General features: G+C 44.2%; 1 protein-coding gene across 7 annotated transcripts in view; it reads left to right on the plus strand.

Moving 5' to 3' along the window:
- DAB2IP (DAB2 interacting protein) overlaps nt 1-21726 on the plus strand; it is a 207943-nt gene that overhangs the window by 83566 nt on the left and 102651 nt on the right. For 6 of the 7 annotated variants that reach the window (XM_061352508.1, XM_061352506.1, XM_061352504.1 and 3 more), the window contains exon 2: nt 2275-2378. In XM_061352508.1, the coding sequence (XP_061208492.1) occupies nt 2310-2378 (69 nt within the window). In that variant the 5' untranslated portion in view covers nt 2275-2309. Of the gene's footprint in view, nt 1-2274; nt 2379-7646; nt 7762-21726 lie in introns of those variants that run through there. The other variant, XM_061352509.1, reaches the window with a different exon arrangement.

Consider the following 21726-nt stretch of genomic DNA (forward strand, 5'->3'; position numbering starts at 1 on the left):
TGACCTCTTCCAATGGCCAACCTAAATATCTTCTGCTGTAAATGGTTAGCCATTCTTTTTCAGCTTCTAGTGGCTATGGAGAGAGTCTTAACTGTTGCCTTACAGTGACCTGTTATGTGGGGGCTTGCTACAATGCAGACATGGCTAATGCCCATCTCCAGGCAGAGTAACCCAGCCTAAGACCTCTCCTCTAACCCTGAGGAAGTAAACAGGGCAGTACAAACCTTCATGTATTCATGCTATTCACTATGTAAAACTGTTCTGCTGTACCCTTCTGGTAGTTAGGAGTTACTCATTTACCTGTAAGCTATTTTTACTTCCCTTTAAAACAAACATCTCCCCCCTCCCCGCCCCAAACTCCCACACCCAACCCTCCTGCGAGATATTCCTGGTTCCTTCTAAGGAGCTTTGTAATGTGTCTCTCCTGCAGAGATTCCCCTCTCCAGCAATACCCACACTACCTGAACTAAGCTAAATGGAGGTTTGACTCCACTTGATGAACCATAAACTTAAGGCTGATAGAGAGCTTTAGGTTCTAGCCCATCATCTGTTTTGGTCTGGCTCAGACTGATGTGTTTGCTGCTCAGCTTTTGGTAATTATAAACAATGAAGAATTGAAGAGTACGGTTTGTGACTTTGGTGCAGTCAGACCCAGATACTGATCAGCTCTGGGCCATAACACACTCTCCCTTTCCCTGACCTCTGTGGTAGGAGGAGGAAGGAGATTGGGACATCACTGAAAGTGAGACCATTGTGCACTTTGCTCTGGCAAACCACAGTGGTGCAAACCCATATTGCTGTAACACCTACACGGAGAGTGAGTGAGTACCTGCCCTCTGTGCTGAAGGCAAAAGGTGTGTTGGGTTGAGGAAGAAAGCTGCAGGACTGTGCTGCAGGCCCCTGGGAAAGGCATTTCTTGCAGCTACTTTTCACCTCACCCCATGGTTCCTGTTTTCCAGCCATGTATATGAGAAATGCTTTCAACAGTGTTTATTTTTCTAGTCGTTAGGCAAATGCAAAGCAGCTTCTTCAGTTGTTTTGTCATCTCCAGCTCACTTTCAAAATGCTGTAATCAAGTAGGGGTTTATGACAGTCCAAAAATAAAAGTGGCCACTGTTCAAAGGAGGCCAAGTGTGAAAGGAGCTGACGTGTGAAGGATTTATTGCCTTCTTGAGGTTCAAAGAGCAGCATTCTGCAAAGAAAGTGGCCAAGACATTAGAAGGCTTGGCTGGAAGTTGTGAAAGCCATTATGAACTGCTGGTTTTGGCTGTCTGGTGTTCACACAGGGTGCGTGGCTGCTGGTGAGGGATTATGGGCAGGGTTTGCAACCAAGGAAGATGTCACTGAGCACTTTGCCCAGTCCATGGGTGGAATCTCACAGTCTGTCCTTGTGGAACAGTTTCAGATATGTCTCAGGACCTGTTGAGTGGAATTGCAGGTATTAGTTGTTCCTCATGGATACCGGGTGATGGCAGTTTTGGCAAGGGGAGAACCTCACTAAGGGGACAGCCCTCCTTGCCAAGACCTGGTGACAGCAAACTGCAGATTGCGGAGGCTTGGGATTGGCATGGTTTGAGAAAGAAGCTTGTTACCAGGTCTGAGCACCATGGAATGGCAGCTTGGAAATCCATCTGTTTTTATGAGTTCCATGGTGCTTTCAAAGAGGGTTTGTGAACCAAGGAGACACCAGCTCATAATACTGCTGCTGACCTTAGCTAATATTGTTCTAAATCTTCTCAGTGTTAGGCATGTTTGCTAATTTAGCCTTTCCAGCTCCCTCCCTTCCTCACCTGCAGGGAAGGAGGTAAGTATCCACATTTTATACTTTCAGAAATGCAGGGTTTAACAATTTTTCCTAGTTACAAAGCAAATTGCTGGAGGAATTAGAGAGGCAACTTCAGCATCCTGTGCCTGTAACCCCATTAGCAGCTTCCCTTAGGAGTACCAAGTCCACAAGTGCACAGATCTGTACTTTGCATATAATTCTCACTCAGCTCAATCCATTTTCTGTTTGCCTATCTGCAGAGTGGAAGTAATGATAATGCCAACCTGTCAGGCATTATCTGGAGCTTACAGTTGTAGAAAAAATGCTAATTGTAGAAGGTCTTGCTGATTGAACGCCGTTCTGTGGGCAACAGTGGGGTTGTTGTGTTGGCTCATTTGCAAGAGCATCTCCAAGGAAGAAGCCCCGTTTTGCATGGCCTGCTGGTGTTCCTGGGCTCCTCCTGTGCTCCTGTGTTTGTAATTGTCCTTTGGTTTGTGTTCCATCCGCAGAGTCCCCCCCGGAGCGGTGCGGGCAGAGGCGCAGCATGCCCAGCGGGGTCACCGAGAAGAACCCCACCATGGAGCCCGCTGCCACAACGCCCTTCCGCGTCACGGTACGTGTCTGGCCCCATCCCAGAGGTTGGGGGGGGGGTGTGTTGCTGGAAGGGAAGAGAGAGGTGGTGTGTGTGAACCTTCTTGGTAGCTTACTTCACAGTACATGTGGTGGGGTTAGATACTGCCAGCAACAAGCAACTGTAAAGTGTTTCTTGGTAAAGCAACAGGATTTGGATATGAATCTGGAACAGGTTTTGGTAGGTTGTTCACTTGGAAGACTTTCCTGGTGAGGTTCCCTTTGTGAATCCTAGGGTAGTGCAGTGTATTCCTGGGTATATTAACTGATCTGTAACCATACAGGATGTCCTCATACTCCTACAGAGAGTATATTCTAATGTATCATCAGCCTGGACATATTTCCAGTTAATGCAATAGAGTCTTGGGATGCTTTGTAATCAGTTGAAGTTACCAAGGTCTCTTGGGTAACATTTAAGGTAACCTCCTGTAACAGTAAGAGAGAAATCTAGTTGGAGGTTTAAAAACATAAGTCCTAGCATAAACTACACACAGCTGGAGGTGGCTGTACCCAGCCTGAGCGACAGCCAAGGCAATCAGAAGCTCATGTTGTCAAGAGGAAAGTGTCTGCTCTATGTGTACAGTAAGGTTGCACAGAGGTGTTTTTATTCAAAGAAGCAGCCTTGGAGGTGCTTTGCTGGATGTGGGTTTTCTCTGCAGGCCACACCTGCCTTCCTGGCTCAGGCACTCCATAACAAACCTGGATAGGTAGAACCAGAATTTCCAAGGGAAGACAATGGTGCAATCTAAACTAAATCTGAGCACACCCAGTTCACCTGAGAGCGTTTGCACGGGTGAATGAATCATCAACAGCAGTTTGTTCAAGGAGTTTACTTTAGTTCTGTAAGCCCTGAAGTTTGTGCATGCCTCACATTCTCTGTGGAGGTGAACTCTGTAGCCATGATATGCAAACACCTACCAAAAATATGAGAGTGTGGGTTTTGGTGCTGTCTTATTTGAATAGTGAAGTAATGACAAAAGTGAGTGGATGGCAGGAGCCAAGTTCTGTGTTGGAGTGGGTACAGTATGTGGCGAAGACTGAAGACAATGAAACAGAAAAACAATGGGGTATGAGATGTGTTTAAGCATTTGTTGCAGGGTTGTGTTTGCTTTTCTTCTCCTGGAGTGGATGAAAGTTATTCTCCTAAGAGCTCCCTGTTGTATCAGGTGAAAGCAGAGAGGGATCATCTTTTGGTTTGATTCCTCTTGTGCCATCACCCTTTTTGCTAAGCAAGGTGCATCTTTTTCAATGCCAAGAGGGAAAATAATCTTCTTTCCTAACCCCCTTGGTCCACAAGCCATACACCCTCTCTCTGAATTGATTATCAGTTACATATGCTCCAAAACTCAGCATAGCAGGCAGACACACAGTAAAGCTGCTTGGGTAGGCTTCTGCTGCATGCTTTGCATTTATCACAACCTATCCATCTTAGTCAACGTGTATCATTGAACCTTAAACCATGTACTGCTTGTTGATGAAAGAGGGAAAGAATAGAGGAAAAATCTGGATTCTTCACAAGACAGAGGATTTGGAAGTATTTTTCTTAGTGTACTTGTAGTCAGTGAAAATAAAACGTTGTTTATTCCTTTCCCAATGGCATATATCCTCCTCTGTGTTTTTAGAGATGTTAGTCCTGTCTTTAAGCAGGTTAGCTCTGAATAGTGAAACAGCCTATGTGGAATGTGGTTGCTTGCTTTGACTGGCTCTGTTATTCAGTATGGATAATGTTATTCACATGGATAATACATAGCATTTGTCTTCCGTGAGTTACAATCCACTATCATCTCATTTCTGTTCCTGCTCAGCCCTCTGAATGTTATTGCCATTAATATGAATGGCTTCATTACATACAGTTTTTATGGCTGCCCAGATTTCAGCAGATGTCTGACTTTAGAAATATATTCTCCCTCACCTTCCTTCATTAACCAGAGCAACATTAGCAGTCAGTCCACTCCAGCCACTGGGAATAGTAATTAGTGCTTTAGTTTAGTGGTAATGGGATTATTACTTTGGAGCCTGCTGTTGTAGGTTTTGATGTCGTAAGCTTTTCATATTTTACAGCTGATTGTTCTTCCCTGACATCTCCATCCTTCTGCCTCTGAGCCTCCAAGGGAGCCGTAAGCTCAGGAGCCATTGGATTCAGCTATTTTGAGTGTTGCGCTCCCAGTTGCTTTGTGTGGACTAGAGGAAACCTTTCTGACTGCTGCATTAGTGCCTAAATGAGTAGATTTGGTGCCTGTCAGTATAAAACTTCCATATAAGCAGGGAACTTCTGGTTCTAATGAATTCATTGTATCTCATACATTTATGGAAGAGATGCACATGTTTGCAGGAGAAATCTTCAGAGTTAAATGGTGTTGTTGGGACCTGTCCTTTTCATGATTCCATCTCTTGAAGGAAGAGACCTAATTAACAAGTGCTTCAGTAAAAGTCAATATCTAAGGATAGAAAAAGGAAGACAGAGGCTTGACTTAGTGAGAGATGTCAGTTAAATGTTGCCTTCTTAGGTAGTCACCCAGAGTTGTGTGCCCTGAGAATGGATAATTGGCAGGAGCTGATAATGCTCAAGAGCTGTAGACATCAGTGGAACCAAGGGCAAGTGCTGGACTCTCCTCCATGCCCAAGGGACAATCAGTAAAGCCTCCCTGTTGACTGATGTTTACCTTTCAGGAGAATACAGAGAAGCTTTTAGCCTCTCTGCATCGAATCCAAATAGCTTAAGGTGTGAGCTGGGTTAATCCTGAAGCATGTGTTGTGTTTTATCAAACACAGGCACCAGAAGATGAGAAACTCTGCTGGGTATTAATTAAATCCTCTTGCTCTGCCCACCTTGCAGGGGAATCAGAGCAAGGGTGGGATTGCTGAGACTTGCTGTGGGATGACTTCTCTCCCATCTCATTAGAGTACTGCCATCTATTGACTGCTTTTTTTAAAGCCTGATTTATTTAGCTCGCTCTGCAGTTATCCTTGGCCAAGCAGAAGTCCAGATTGCCAAAGGACTTGTGCAGAAGAGTTGGACTGAGGGACTGGATCACGAAACCAGAATGATTTCTGGCTGTTCGTCTACCTCACTGACTGGGCAAGGAGAATCCTTCCAAACAGAGAGCATTAACGTGTGTAGTCTGAATGTTTTTAAACAGCTCGAATGGGTCTCTGCCTTTCTTACAGAGCTGTGTCTGAGGAAGCATCTGTGCACTCTCTCTTACCCTGAAATGCTGGATGGAGTTTAGGATTTCCTTCTCTCCAGACCTTTAATCCTCAGTTCTGGTATCAATCATTTGCTTTCCAGGATCTCAGGAAACACTTCTGTGCTGCTTCTGCTGGAAGCCACATCGGCTACAAAAACCCATCAGCAAAACAAAACCCAGACACACCGCAGGTACAAGCTGCGTGCTCAGGCTGTCCACTGATGGATGGTGTGAGCTGGATTGGAAGAGCAACAGTTCTCAGAGAAGATGCAAAGGCCAAACCCAGTGGTATAAACCCTCTTCACTGGCTCATCGTCAGTCATGACAAGGAGTATCATCTCCTCATTCTCTCATGTTCCTCCATTATCTGCTTCTTGTCTGTTGTGCACCTCAGTGTGATGTCCTGCAGCAGGAGCTTCCCTTTGTGGCTCAGTCCTTGTGCTGCTTTCAGGCCCTTCAATAATGAGGTTTTATAGCAGCAAAGAAATAGGAAATCATTTTAGGTTTTAGTTAGTCTTCTGCTTGGAATGTGAACTTGTTTCCCAGCAGATTTTCTGCCTGTTTGGGTTGGGTACACAGCAGAATTTACAGTGATACATTATAAACTACTCTTAAGGCATTCCTCCATCTCTCCTGTTTTTAATCCTTGATAGATGAAGTATTAAATACTAATGACATACCAGCAAATGGAAACTCCTGGAGAGATGAAAGTGAGTGACCCTTTAGCAGTCCTCTCCACTGAACATAATCCCAAATAATGGGATCCTGGTTCAAGCTGCTGTGGACAAGATAGCAAAGGATTTTTTCCCAAGATTTTGCCTGCACATAATCTACACCATTTCCCTCTTTTATTCCCCAAAAGCAGTCATATAAATTGCATTATAATAGTTTTCCTTTAGAAAACTGAGTGGTGCTTCCCTCAGTGTGATCACCCCATCTTTAATTGAAGCGTAATTGTTTACTAAACCACTCCAACTAGAAGGCAAGATTACTGTCATTTTGCTCTGTGGCTGCATACATTAAAATACCCCTTTTCCAGGGAGTGAATTTAAAGAACGTAGGAACATATAAACCTAAAGCTGTTATCATTAAACTGTCAACTGAATTTGGGTAACCAGTGTTAGTGGCAGCAAGAAAGAGGTAAATTACTTTGAGAATGTATCTGTCAACTCAGCCACTGTTTCTGGATCAGGACATGCTTGGAAGTGTTGGGTTGGAAGAAAAAGGAGCTCATTTTGAGTTATTTCTATCTCACTGTGTTTCTGTCTGACTGACCCTCAGAGTCTGTTGTGTCGGGTTCTACAATGTCATGCAGACTTCGTTACTCTTAAAGCATCTTGTGTTGATGGATTCCCAAGGCTCTCCACAAAGGTGGCTCTTTGTTAGCACCCTCATTTTACAGCTGGGAAGACGGAGGTAGGGAAAAGTTAAGTAACTTCAATTTGATCATGCAGCAAAGGCAGGAAATATGTCCTGAGCTGAATTTCTTGCTTTCTAATTCCCAGCGCTGGTGTTAACCACAAGCTAAGCTGCTCCTAATTACTTCTCTGAAATCCTCCTTCAGTTTCAAGAGAATTGAATGTTCTTCACAAGCTTGATCCTGTCATGTGAAAATGAGTAAGTGGTTTTCTGGCCTCCCAAGTCACTGCTCCCAGGTCAGACGTGCCTGGCTCTTCACTGGCTCTGCCAGCACCCTATGTCAGATTTCCAATAGCTTGTTATTGAAATTAGAGCTCTCTGTTTTACTCTTCCAAGTCATCCTGTTCATGTAAATCTCTTGGTGGTTTTGCTCTTGAATTTTTTGCCTGTACCTTCTGAGACATGGGATAAGCTGTAGTTAAAGCATGAAAGAGACATAAAAGGTCATCTTTTTTTTTTCCATACTCACTGTTGCCTAGCACAGGAATTAGAAAATGAAACTGGTTGTAAATACAAAATGTGTGGCTATGTGAGTCTGACCTTGTAGATTGAAAACTTCCCAAGGAAACTTAGAGGTTCCAGTTGGGGGAGTACTGGAAGGCAGCACAGTTAAAGCTATGTGGGGTTGTCAGATTTCAGCAGAGAGCTGCAGTTCAACCCACTGTGGATTTATTATGTGCATCAAGCAGGAGACAGGAATGACAGGATAAAAGACATGGTGCTATGACCTGCTTCACTGAAAAGGGCTCAGCAAGGCGAGTATGGATTTTTTCCCCATTCTGAACTGAATGTGTTCCAGGGAGGTCTCCTCTTGTCTCCTCTTCAGAGCCTGTAGCTGTCTGAAGGACACGTTTACAGAATGGAAGAGGCATCGGGGCTCATCCACAGCAGTTTCATTCACACACTGAGGCCACTTTAAGAGCATTAGGAATCCTGCTTTAGTTCTTGTGGGGTGGAGCATGGTGTTGGGCTGCTTTTGATTGCTGTCAGACTGACATGGTTGGGCAGCAAAGGCTGCAGGGCTCTGCAGGGGCTGTACAGACAGCAACAAGGCTGGCACTTGGACGGCAGGAAGAAGGGGATGGGAGATGACCTGGTATTGTTAGCATCTGTTAGATGCTTTGTATGAGGAGAACCAACAGAGCTTGGTTGGCTCCTGAAGGGTGAGGATCCACACAGTGTGCAGTCGGAACCTCTTTAATCTGCAGGATGCAGCTTCCACCAAGACGGAAATGGCCATGAAGCACTGAATTGCTGTGCCCCAGTGACCACTAAAGCATTGGCAGGACTAGGGGAGAAAGTCACCTTTTTGCCTCCACTGTTGGGCAGTGGATTAAGAGGGGAGCTTGTGTTTCTAGGGAAAATCAAGTCAAACAGTGCATTGTTCTCAGGTGAGGAAGGGGAAAGCAAACATTTCAGCGGGTTGTCTGGCTCTGCAGTGAGTGTAAATTAACACAATTCCATTGATTCTGTGTAGCTATTCCAAATGTTTACACGTCCTCACCCCACTGGGGCTATGAAAACCAATGGCTTTAGAGGAGCATTGCTCAGGGTGCAAAGAAGGCTGATGGCAGAACATCCTTGGACACATCCTTATAGCTGTGACAGAAAATCACATCCTTGTACCAGGAAGGAGACTGGAGACAGAGAAAGAATGAGAGTGAGCTCCAAGGTGCCTCTTCCTGGAAGGCCTGAGGAAGCATTTGTGGGAGAAACCTGTGGTGTTCTCAGGATGTTTCTACTCTTTTGCATCCCTCCATTCCTCCACTCCTGTAGGAGCAGGTCTGTAGAGAGCCCATGGGAAGAACAGTTTAGGCCGTAAGCGGGGCTAATAGGAAATGCTGATTCCCATTTCATTCTTCTGATCAGCATGTGCTGAATGATAATCACAGTGACAGTACTTGGCACTGCCATAGCACCTTTCATCTGAGGCTGTTAAATTGTTCTGTCAATCTGAATGAATTCTAGCTTGCACTCACTGTGGGGTTGCAACTTATCATAATGCCTTCAAATAAATGGGGAAACTGAGGCATGGAAAGATGAGATGACTTTCCCCACCTTTCAGAATCTGTCTAAAAGAGTTGTGACTGCATAGTAGTGCTGCTGGTCATCTGGTAAGGAACATAAACAACTCAAGGCATCATTTAAAATGGTGACAGTGATTCAAACTGTCCACATGACTGTCCTTAACTCTCTGAAACACGTTGGTTTGGCATTTTGTGTGGCGATGTCACCATTTACTACGTGCTCAGGTGCTCTGTTGTATTTTACATTGCAATTGTCTGGATTCCCCCTGCAAAAACAGACAATTAACCTCAAACTTTCACTGCTTTTTCCAGCAGAATGGTTAGTTATCAGTCCTTTAGAGTCTCCCATTTCCAAAGGACGAGTTGAACAGCAGTGGCCACCTCTCGCTCATCTCCAGACAGCTACAACACAAAATGTGCTGCTATTTCCAACCCTTCCCAGGAAGTCTAAATGCAAAGACCCTTTACTAAGTAACAGGCTGGAGGGACACAAATGGATGTGCCCGGTTTCATTTCTGGGGGAAGCATGAAAGGCAGAAAGTAAACAAACAAAGGCTTTAATTTATTGCAGGCTCCAGGCACTGCAGAGCTCTCAGATTGCTGCGAGCCCACAGAAAAGCCCATTAAAATATACAGCTTGACAGTCTGCCTTTAATTTGTTTCTGGGTCACAGATAGAGAATTGTACTGTAGCTGCAGAAGGGAGGATAATAAACACATCCCTTTCTCCTGCTTTCAATAGCAGTGATATTGTGCTTTCAGAAAACAAACCCAATATGTACAGTGTGCTTAGAATCTCTTAGAGAGCTCCGGTAGAACACAAGTGTCCGTTCAATCGGGACCTTCATCTCTGAACTTCTTCCATTTGGGAATTTGTATTGCTTTAGCTCATAGATGGTGAGGTAATAACTTAGATCTTAAGCTGATTGCAGTGGAATGAATAGAAACGTGTGGCACAGTTAACGCTGAGTGTTCTACCAAGTTTTAACCTAGTTTCTGAGGCAGGTTTTTCTCACTTAGTCTAAACCCTTCTCTTTAATAGCCACGACTATTACCATAGTAACATATGTATATTATATATATATATATAATGTACCATCTTTTGAGCCACAACGTCTTGGACTTGCAGTGTGATAGATGGCTGCGTACTTACTTTGTTAAGAACTTAGGCTGCTGTGACAGGAGACTTTGTAAGAGATACTCTGTTCCATCTGGAAGTGACTTTGTCTGCCTTGTTCACCCTCTGGAAGTGTTGGACTGAACTTCCACAGGTATGGAAAAGCTTATGGCACTTGCTGCTAAATTACATCACTTAGAAGTTGTTGTGGGGGTTTCTTCCTCCCGTCCACATCCCAGATTGGTGCTGCCTCGTGTGAGAGTGTTTCTCCAGGTGGGGACACTGTTGTTCCAAACCAAGCACAGCTTCTTCAAGCTGCAGGTCTGGGGTGGTCTCATGGTGATTAATTACATGGTTTCATGATACTTGCAGGTGAATAACTGGCTACTGCTGTGGCTCTGTGTGCAAACACACATGTTGGGATAACATTAATCTCCATATACTTTTCCCAAACTTAGTTACCATGGAAACAGCCTCACTTTCTCCTTCATGCTGTCACTTCTCCTCAGCACTGCACCCTGATAAGCAGACTGTACTTGTCCTCCCCACACTCTTTTATTCCTTGTGAGCAGTGATAGTCATGGCTCAGGCATCGAGGACCATTTGGGAGAGGGATGATGAACACTGTGAAGCCTTTCCTGAGGTATTCAGGTGTTCCTGGGCCTGGCGCTCTGCCAGCAACTTTCCTCTCTTTATCTTCCCACATAATTACAGGGAATCATCTCTTACCTGCAACATTCTTCAAAGCACACGGAAATCAGCTGCAGAACTCCTCACCTCTTTATTTCCTTCATCGCTCTGTGAAGTCACGTATGGAGCTCTGCGGAACGGGATTCCAAGGGATCAGCAGGACCTGCCCCTGCTCGCCCGGGTCTCCTCCCTCCCTCCCTGCCGCTCACAGGATCATATCCACACACTTCCCATGATGTGACAGCCTGGCCCGCTTGCAGTGAAGGATCAGGTTCCCATTGCGCCCCTGCAACTCGTGGGAGCTTGGCCCAAGTGTGTGCTCCAGGCTGTGACGTGCTGGGCTCTGTTGACTCCTGTCATGCTCAGGGAGCAGCTGGAGCCCTGAGGGGATGCTCCATCACTCTGCCTCCTGCCAGCACCGCAGCAGTGTCTGCCTGAGCTGCGCTGACCTCCGCAGCCGCTGTCCTGGGCATGCAGGTAGTGTAAGGAAAGGTGCAGCCAGGTCTGTGTTCATCTGCCTTATGCAGAAATGGGTGGAATCTGGGGTTAGTTTCCTTTCTGTACTGATCTTACTTAGTACTTGATTATCTGCTTTAACACTGGGAGCAGGCATGACCATGGTTCTAGACATACTTGGGGAACAGCCATGTGGTATGGAACAAGATGGGATGGAATATCAGCATGTCCAAGTAAGGCTGCCCCATATCCCTGCAGCCATTAACTTGTGAGCACTGCGGGCCCCTTTCAGAAGAACAGGGTCAGAAATGCACCCCTATACTTCAATATATATATATATATATATACACCTTGCTTGGTGTTCTGTACCTGCCTGTCAAGTGTAGACATTGAAAAGATTTACAAATGGTAATCGAAGCTTTGCTAATAGCAGGTAGAGGAGGAAATGGCACTCGGAGCACTGCACGACTGGCCCAGAGCTGCTCTAACCAGGAACAGCACACAGGCCATGCTCACCTCCTGGTGTCAGACCAGCTCTGGGTGAAGCTTTCCTTGATAATTAGCAATTGAGTCCAAACCTGTTAAGGAATAAATGGACGAGACTTAAAGCTGCCTGATAGAATTGAAATTTCCTGCTGGGTGACAATATTCCGCTTTAAAGATAGTAAATCCACTGCTAATAATTAGGCAAGAAATAATCACTGCTAAGACCCAAAAATAGGGTCTGCTACTTAGTGTTTGTCTTGTTATTTTGAGGGATAAGCAGCAATGAACTTCCCTTTGCCTCCAGTCCTTGCAGGCCATTCTTTTGGGTTTATATCCCTGGCAAACTTTCAATGTGAGTGTCCCGGGCAACCTCATTGTCAGCTGGGTAGTTCAGTGCTACCCCACATCACACACTTCACCACCTTAACACAAAGATCAGACACAAGGTACAAGGTTAGGAGGAGAAGGAAAGGAGTAAAGGTGGAGAAAAGCAGCAGGAAGTGTTCTTGTGTTGTTTTTTTCATTTCAGTTTAAATTGATGGTTGAATATTTGTGATTTCATTGGAGCAGGAAAAGCTGCTGGGTGCTTTTCAGCTTTATTTTGCATAGAGATGCAGGGAGAGGCTTCCAGTCTCAAAGGGCAGGGTGAGCATTTCCAGCCTCTGGTTTCTGTTTTAATTGGGAGGGGACCTTGAGATTTTGAGAACTCTTTTACAGATTTCTACAAGCATCCTAAAGTTCTCCATTTTTTGGTGGTATCATTTCAGGTAGAAAGATTCTTTCTACCCCTTCCTAAGGGTTATTGCCTGTTACAGTCCTCAGCTTTCTTAATCGAAATACTGTCTGATCTATGTGCCATGAAGGATAGAAAGACTCCTGAGAGCAAGGCTGGTGTAACCCCTGTACGTGCCATGCGTGTGTTCCATGTACCCCTTCCCTGTAATTTTTATCCTTTTCCCAAAGCTGCAAGCAATACTCATTTCATAAATTGTGAGGTTAGGACAAATGAGCTTCATCTTAAATATTTCCCCATTGTCTGGAACTGAAGTTGTCTAGAAAGGTAGATAGAGAAAAAAACCACAACTGATGTGTTACAGTTGGTATCCCCCATACCTTTACCAAAGCTAACATTTTTGTTTGATTGCAGCTGTAATTATGGCTGAATACAAATGTTCCAATTTAAGCTTCAGAAATGTGGTGAAAGGCTTTGGAGCCAAGAGCATCTGCCTGAAACATGAGTTTCATATTTGAATGAGTAACTCTTACTGCAAAATTACACAACGAATCCCTGCATTCAAAGGATAATAATAATTTTTTATTCTAAACATATCATCTACCAACTGCTTTTTGCAGATTTATCGGCCTAGCAGCTGGTTTGCTAGGAAATGTGTTATTAAAAGCACACAAGATTTGTCAATGAAAATGCAGTGACTTGATGCCGATGCCTTTCTGTAGACTTCGAGTTGGTCATCAATACTGTGGAAAATGGGGTTATCTCCTCCAGTGTTTGCTCTGCTCTGAAGGTTTCAGATGGAAATGAGGAGGGAGATGCCTGATGACTAGATACAGCATGACATTTGTGTGCTGCTCCAGGGCCATCAATCAAAGCAGGGAAAGCACATATGAAACACGCTCGTGAAACAGTTTATCATATAGGAAAAGTGGACTTTAAAAGAGAACATTAATGCAAACAGATTTATGGAGATGGCTTTCTCGTCTCCCCTGCGTGTTTATTGCTCATCTTTGGTACATGTTTTTACATGAGGCAATGCATTTGACTGGTTAGACTGCTGGCATGGCAATATATTTGACTGGTTAGAGTGCTGGTATAGGAATGAAGCGTTCTGGAGAAGTAATCCTGGCTTTGCAGCTTATCTGCTATATAGTCAGTGTAGCAAGTCACTTAGACACCTCTGCCTTCCCTTTCCTCTGGGACCTACCAAAAGAATCTGTTTTGACAGTATTCCCTACCTGCTATTCCACCTGTACCTGCATTCCCTCGGTTCTCTGACCCTTCTTGGACAGTAAGCTCGCTGAAGCTTGGATCTTCCTATGGATTGTCTTTTAAAAGGCACATTCTTATTTCTGATATTGTAAAAGAATTAAGTTAATCTGCTTTATATGAAAAGATACCCTCTTTTCCTGAAATCAAAGAGCAGCTTGGTTTATCCCAACTCTTCATACCCAGGTTCTGTACCTGGTCTAAAGGTGTTGAGCTAAGTTCTGCCTGCAGTAAAGGTTCCGAAGTGCAGCTTTTGAAGCCTCCTGGGCTTCTTAGACCACAGCAGAAGCACCAAGGGACTGTGGATCTGGATGTTTATGGCCATGTGCCTTGCACTGAATTACTTTATCACAGCAAGCAGGTCCCTTTATGTAGTTATATGCCAGTACTTTGTGCACAGGCTTGAAGTCTTAAGAACCTGCAGGTGTTTTCCCTTGGTTGCCTCCTATAAAAAGTCTCAGTGATAGAAACTATGAATCTTTGCAGAGTTTGGTTGGTTTCCATGCCTGAATGGGATCACCAGGCGTCCAGAGACACATTGCTACCGTGTCCCATTAATTCTTTACTTTATCTTCAGCTAAATCACAACTACATTTGAAAAGCAGGGTGAATGTAATGATCACGCCTGCTATTGAGTGTTTAAGTCATTATTATGCTACAAAAGGTACTGTAAAAGTTTAGCTTTATAGGAGTGTGAATAATTTTCTCCCAGCTGGGGATTATCCCTTTTAATCTCAGAGGCACTCCTTCTCCCCATACCTGAGGTTTCAGAAACATTAGGATCTGTTGCTCTCTGTTGTAAAATCAATCTCCTGCTTGTACAGCACATGGGAGGCTGTAAATGTGAAACTTACTGTATTTATTGAAAGTCAAATGCTGAAAACTGCATCATAAACAGTTGAAGTCTGTGTACTCATAGGATGAGTTTTCAAAGTGTGAAGTAACGCTTCAGATGTGTATCTCCTGGATGTGGAGATTGTGTTTGAAGTCACTTAAACTCTCATGACTCTAATCCAGTGAGGTTGGTTCTCTTTAAAAGTGCATAGAAAATTGCTGTGGGATTTCTTAGAAATGTGGGAATTCCTTTTCTATCTCTGCCCTTCTATCCTGCATTGGGTATTTGCTGGAAAACCGGGTGTTTGCCCCAGCAGGATGCTGGCTGTGGGTGTGTAATAGCTGTGCTGTTTGAGAAGCTGCACCTGGAATCACTGCAGGCATGTCTGCCATCCCTCAAGTGAGAATGGGCATTTTCTGAGCACAGACAAGGCACGAGCAGAGCTCCTCCAGGCTCCGGAGGAAGGTTTTGCAGATGCACACTGCATGCAAGGCTTCCTTTCAGAGCTACATGATCTGAACTGTATGAGCAAGGGTGTACATCAGAGAGAAGCCATTAAAATACTGTCTCGGAAATGACCTGGATGGAGCACAGGATGTACGTGACAGCCGGCCTTTCCAGAGACTTGGTTTCACAGGCAGGCAATTCCCTGCAGTAAAACAAATAATAAACATCTAAGCTTTGTAGGAAAATAAACCCTTCTCGGTGCCTAAACTGGGGAAATGAGCACGTTCTGGTTGTGATGCTCTGAGGAGGGACAATTCATCTCTACCAAAAGGATTCTGGGCTTCCCCATGTTACATGATAAAGGGAAATGGAGTCATGACAACCCCTGGCAGACTGTTAGATGTTGGTATTCTCCTCTCCTTCCTGGCTGTATGAAACTCAATCTCCAAATTGATCCAAATAAGCTCCAAATAAGGTCAGCCTGCTTTAACCATTAAGGTTAAATGCCTTACTTTTCTCTTTTCACAAGTACCAGTAAGAATGGCTCTCTTCTAGAGGTCGTAGAGATGTTGGGAAGTTCCCTTGAATTTTCCTTGATGAGCCTCACTATGGCTGGATTAGTTTGTTTCTTACAACCTTACATAGAGAAGTGTCTGTCGTTTTATGTTACTCACTTTTCCTCTTTGCAGTAACAAGTCCCAGAATATGGATAAAGTGGAGCATTGTGTTTGCTGTCTAAATGACTGGTACAACTGCAGCAGAAAGCAGGCTTCATGTGCAGTGTGAATCCTTCTTCTCACCCAGGCACTGCTGGGATCTTCAGGGACTATCAGGCACTTTGCTTAGTCCTGAGGCTGTCAGGACACAGTTTTTCCTCTGCTGCAATTACAACCTGCCATGGTGGTTGCCAGCCCTTGGTTTTGACTCCTGCTCAGCACTGACAGCTTTGTTCTAGGGGACTGAAGATGCTCAGAAATATAATTTGAGCACCATTCTCTAAGGAGAGAAAGAACAGAGGAAAGCAAAGCTCAGAGTCTCTTTTCCAGCATTCCAAGGAGAAGCAGGGTCTGGGGATGGCCACAGCAAGCCTGGTTCCAGGAGCTGGCAAGCAGCTCCTGCAGGGTGTTACCTGGTCTAACTTCTGTTGAGCACTGGGGAGCTGGTGCTGCCCAGCCCTGCACAGGAGGTGCTCTGCTTCCATCAGGATTGTTCTCACTAAAGGCAAAGAAGTTGTGTATATGAACGGCTTGTCCTCTGGGATGGTTAAATAGGAAACTTGTTTCACTCCATTGACATCCTTATCCAGGTGACATCCTCACTTGGCTTCATCTAGGCAGGTTTCTCCCAGTCGCTCCTCTCTCCGGGTAAACAACTGGTTTTGTTCTTCAGAGTTCCTTGCATTCTACCTGTATCTCTGTTTCTGCATCATTCATCCCTGGTTGCTCAATTACCCTGCTCCTGTCTTCCTACAGAATATTTATCTGTCTTGTTCAGATGGGAGATGTTGACAGTGTGATGATTATGGAACTGTGAACAAATACTCCAGAGCGGTGTGGTTGTGTTTTAATAGGTGAACAAAGGAATCCAAATTGGAGAATTAGGTGATCCCTGGATAACAATGGCTGTTGAACTGCAGTCGTGTTCTGGAGCCTTCCTGGAGGTGCATTCCTTCATCCTGCCTCTTCCATGTGCATGCTGTATACAAGTCATCGGTGCTAGCTGGGAACTGCAGACAGAGAAGTCCCAAGTTTCCTGTTACTTTACTGTAAGGCCTTGGCTTGCCTGAAAGTTTCTGGTAGTTCTCTTGGTCAGGGACTAAGGGGAGTGTGCTGGCTGGGGGGGACATTTTCAGAGCCTGGAGAGGAATCTTTCCCTGCTAGAAAAGAGCAGAAAAGGAGCAGAGGGAAATTCTGCCAAGAAACATTTAGCTGAATATGAGGGAAATGTCCTGAGCTCCCCATCCCTGAGAGCTGCCATTGTGTGCAGTGGGAGAAGAACCTGTGACCAGGACATAGGGAAATGCCCTGAGCTCCCCAGCACTGAGAGCTCCCATTGTGTGCAATGGGAGAAGAACCTGTGACCAGGACATAGGGAAATGTCCTGAGCTCCCTGGCGCTGAGAGCTCCCATTGTGTGCAATGGGAGAAGAACCTGTGACCGAGATCTTTTCAGCAGGACAGGTAAAATCTTTACAAGAATAGACCATAAGCAGCAATCCTCTTTTGGCCTGAGGTGGGAAAAGGATGAGATGTTACGTGCTGAAGCTATTGCTGCTTCTGTCTGTGATTTGCTGATACTTCCATGTATTAGATTTGCCGTATTCATAATTAACCCTCAGTGCCTCTCATTCGACGTAATTCCAGGTTTCATGACCTAGAGAGACCCACACTGTCCCTTTGGTGACCTGTGGGCCTCAGTGCCTCTCCATCTGATCTTACAAATGGACTGAACCGAGTGTTTCCAACGACACTGCAAATTTGATTAATCTCTTTGCCGTAGAAGGGCAGTGTTGCTAAGCAGCACTTACCAACACGAGCTGTTTCTCACATTCCAGGACTGCTTTATGGCCTGGCTCACACACATACCCTCTCGTGCGCTGAAGTCCGGTATCTCTGTGTTTACTCCCTGACAATGGGTGCCAGAGCACAAGTCTGAGCCCTGCGTGTGGAGCGGGAGGATTTGAGGTTTTGTTGCCGTCTCTCACTGGACACGCAATGTTTTTGCAGCTGGTTTTTGTTCTTTTGGGGTTTATCCTAACTCCAAGACCCTCGTGTCTCAGAGGGACTTTCCTTATCGTGATAGAACAGTGTTTGAAAGTAACATCAGTCAGGGGAAGTGGTGGTTCATGGGTGGATGTCACTTGCTCTTATTCTCACACGTGAGAGTTCTTTACTTCACCTTATCTGTGTGTTTCTTCAGAGACTCAGAATGTGGCTGGGGAGGGTCCTGAGGTCTGGAAATGAGATTGAGAAAGAGAAACCAAGAGACTTTTCACGCAGTTGAACCACGTCATGTGTTCAGCCTCATCTGAACAGAAGGAGTAATGTTAGTCTGTGTGTGCATTTCAGGGCCAGGTAGGACAGGGCCTGGAGCAACCTGGTGTAGTGGAAGGTGTCCCTGCCATGGAACTGGATATTGCATGTACTAGATGTGCACTCTTTGGGGCAGGAGACTTCACCAGGGCTATCCATTGGGTCACCTCCTGAATAGAGCCCTTGATCATGTCTGACAAGAGGAGAACTGGATGGTGGGAAAACAATTTATAGCTTGGAAGTCCAATTCAAAATAGCTGACAATAATAAATGATATATGAAGTCTTTGAAGGGATACAGATACTTACATGCACATGCCTCTATACACTGAACAAATAAAAACTATTTGATCCATAAAGGTCAGCACTATACATGCAATTCCCTTCCTTCCTTGTATCAGTGCCAGGAGACCACTCACTGGATTACTGCTGTTCTTAGGCTTTGAGAGACATTTGATTCCTAAACTCAGTGTTTTTTCAGTCTATGCACTTCTTGTTGTAGCTCAATGCAGTCATGTTCTACACAGACAATAGTAGAGGTGGGCACTTTGGTGCATTTACCTGGTAACAAACTGTATCAGATGCTGCCCCAAAAAGGTTCCTGTTTTAATTTGAAAGCTAAGGCTAACACTGGTAATTGTAGAGACAGGTAAACTCACCTTGTACACTCATGGCTATAATAGGATGCTTAGCATTGGCAAGCCTCTACTTGGGTCACAAATACAACTATTAATTATCCATCCAGCAGAGCCTCAGTAAAAGGCTGTTCCCATGTGCTGTGGAAGAGCAAAAGCAGGAAAAGAACTGATTCCAGAATTAAGTTTAATATAAAAACATAAACTAAGCTTCTAAAGCCTCAAATAAGGATGGGTCTAGGAGAAAAGATTTACTCCAAATTTTATATTTATAAGCTTATCCCTGATATACTACAAAAAAAAAAATGGGCATCAGATACAAAATACTGCTTTACACATTGAGACTCACGACAAGTAATTATTCGTGGCAGTTTCATTATTCTGAGTAGTGAAAAAATTCCTGACATCTTCTCAAGTCCTCTGGTTTACTTGAACTGAAACAAAAAGCTATGGAAGAACTATGAAAATAACCCCATCTGTTCACTCATTCTTGTGATACCCTGTTTATTGTGTGCTCTTTGGATGAGAGCATAAAGCAGGACCTCTGTCTGCTTTCTTCAGTGCTCCCATTAGTGCACTCTAACTCGCTGTGCCAACCCTCACCCTTTCCCATGTGTGCTTGGCCAACCCCTGTTCTCTTGCTCAGGACATGCTGAGAGCTGCCAGGGCTCTTCCACAGGAAGCTGCTTGTGATGCATCCACCTTGATTTACTGATATATTTATATTTAAATTTCATATATATTATGTTTCCATGGTGCTGATTTGTTATCTTCCAAACTTTATCATGTGGGTTCACTGCAAATGAACATCAATGGTGGGGGAGTCAGTGCCAGATACAAGACTTGCATCAGTACTTTATGTTTAATAAAATAAGAGCTCAGGATTTTGCTGTCATTAATGCTCAGTTCTGCACCCCTCCCTTTTCTCTCTTCTTTCTAGTGTGCTCGTCATTGGCCCAGGGTGGGTGGAAGTCCATAGCTCTTGCACCTCAGAGGCATACGACTGATGAGTTTGTGCATATGCTTTGGAAGTGATATAACATTAAAAATGTTCAAATATCATAACATAATAAAAGATTGTAATTATAATAAAAGATTATTTCCAGGTTCTTAAGTACTTGGAAATGACACAATTGATAAGCAGGAAAATTTTTAATGAGAGTCCCATCTTCCTCCATCTGCAGCAAGATGATGGCAAGCAAGATGGGTTTGTCCAAATCTGTAAAAAACAACAACCCAGATCCCAGCAGACCGAATTGTCCTGGTTTGAATTGTGCTTTCCTCTTTAGCTGAAGTAGCAGTGATTGTTATTAAGCCATTCCTCAAAAGGATTTGTTTTGGGTTTTTTTGCCTTCATTCCTTGTATCTTAATATAACTTCATTCAGCTCTTCTGATTAGAGCTATTGTATTCCAGACTTGAGGATGTCAGGAACACAACAGGAATAGCAATGCCCTTGACTTCAACAAGTGAAATCACTGCACTGTCTTTTTCTTGCTAGGCTATTTAAGTTCTGTGCCACACTCCTCTGTGGGCTTTGGATGGGGCATCTCAGGGTTTTCTGCTGTGGCAGATTCTGAAGGGATGCTTGGGCTCTACAGGTTTCTATTTATTGTCATTTCAGAGAGTCTATTAACTTGTTCTGAATGGAACCTCCCTGAGTTAGTAATTTAATCTTTCCTAAGCTATTTTTGCTGTTGGTATATGCTGCCCACACATAGGAAGACACAGTTCTGCCCTAGACAGCTCTCAGTGTAAACTTTAAAGCATTTGAAGAATATATAATAGAAAAGGCACTACTTTAATTACTGGAACACCCAAGAATGCAGCTAGGCTAGAGGAGCAGGCAATGTTCATCGTGTAGGATTAACCTCATTTGTCTGGAGATCAGAATCAAGTGTGCTTTAAAGTCATAAATGAAGAAGAAATGGATGATGATGTTCTTATGATCTCAGCAGGAAAGCACGGCAGTCACACCCCAGGTCGGGTTGTCTCTCTCTTGTTTTTGTGGAGACCAACTCTTCTCTTTTTTCCTATCCCCTCTAAAAATTGCAGGAGATTGTAATTCACACATTAGACTTTCTGATCCCTGGTACGCACTATGGAGGTGCAAAGTATTGCTATAGCAGCATCATTTATCAGCATTAAAATCTCTGACATCTCATTCTCCCAAGGAAGCTACCAGAGAAAGCTGAAAATTGCCCAGTGTGATCTTCTTCTAGTAGCAGGGAATGTAAAAACAATGGGAAGCAGAAGGAAAGTAATGCCTTAACCGCAGCCCTACATTCTCATTTCTGAATCCTGCACGAATCATCTAACAGTTGTCGAGATGTGAAATGCAAGGTGATGAGAGAAAGCTGTGATCAGCATCTGCTGCAGAAGGTATTTGGTTTTTTCCTTATCAAATTCCCAGTCCAGAATTCAAAGCTGTGACTGGATGTGAAGTAACATGGTAACACGATGACACATTTGTGACTATGCTGCGGTGATGGAGGAACTTCACTCTTGCTCCTGCATGATTGGCCAGTTGCGTATTTTAGCTCTTTTCCTTCACAGCAAATACTGGATAATCTCCAGAGCAAGCAACCAGAGACCTGATCCAGCCAGAGAAACAAGAGCATGAAGGGTTCACATCATAGTGTGAGGCTGATATCATGTCAATAACACCAGTATGAGGCTGATATCATAGTATGGGGGTGATAATCATGTTGATAACATGAGTATGAGGCTGATATCATGTTGATATTGTGAGCACAGGGCTGGCTAGGGTCTGAGTACCGAGGGTAATATCTTAGCAATGTTGCAGACAATGCAAATCCTTGAATTTGCTGTTCCATTGTCATGATTCTCTATTGTATAAAAATTCTCTAAAGGAATTTCTCATGGACAAAAGCCTTCTGAAAAGGCCTTTGTTATCTTAGGCACTGGCTTTGTGTAAGGTGCAGTGTGTGTCACCTGATGGCTTGTGTTACATACATCATGCTCTTTCAATCATCAAACA

Source organism: Neopsephotus bourkii, unplaced genomic scaffold (genome assembly GCF_033783945.1).
Source record: "Neopsephotus bourkii isolate Nb327-2 ecotype Australia unplaced genomic scaffold, CSIRO-AGI_Nbou_v1 NB_659, whole genome shotgun sequence".
NCBI lineage: Eukaryota > Metazoa > Chordata > Aves > Psittaciformes > Psittacidae > Neopsephotus > Neopsephotus bourkii.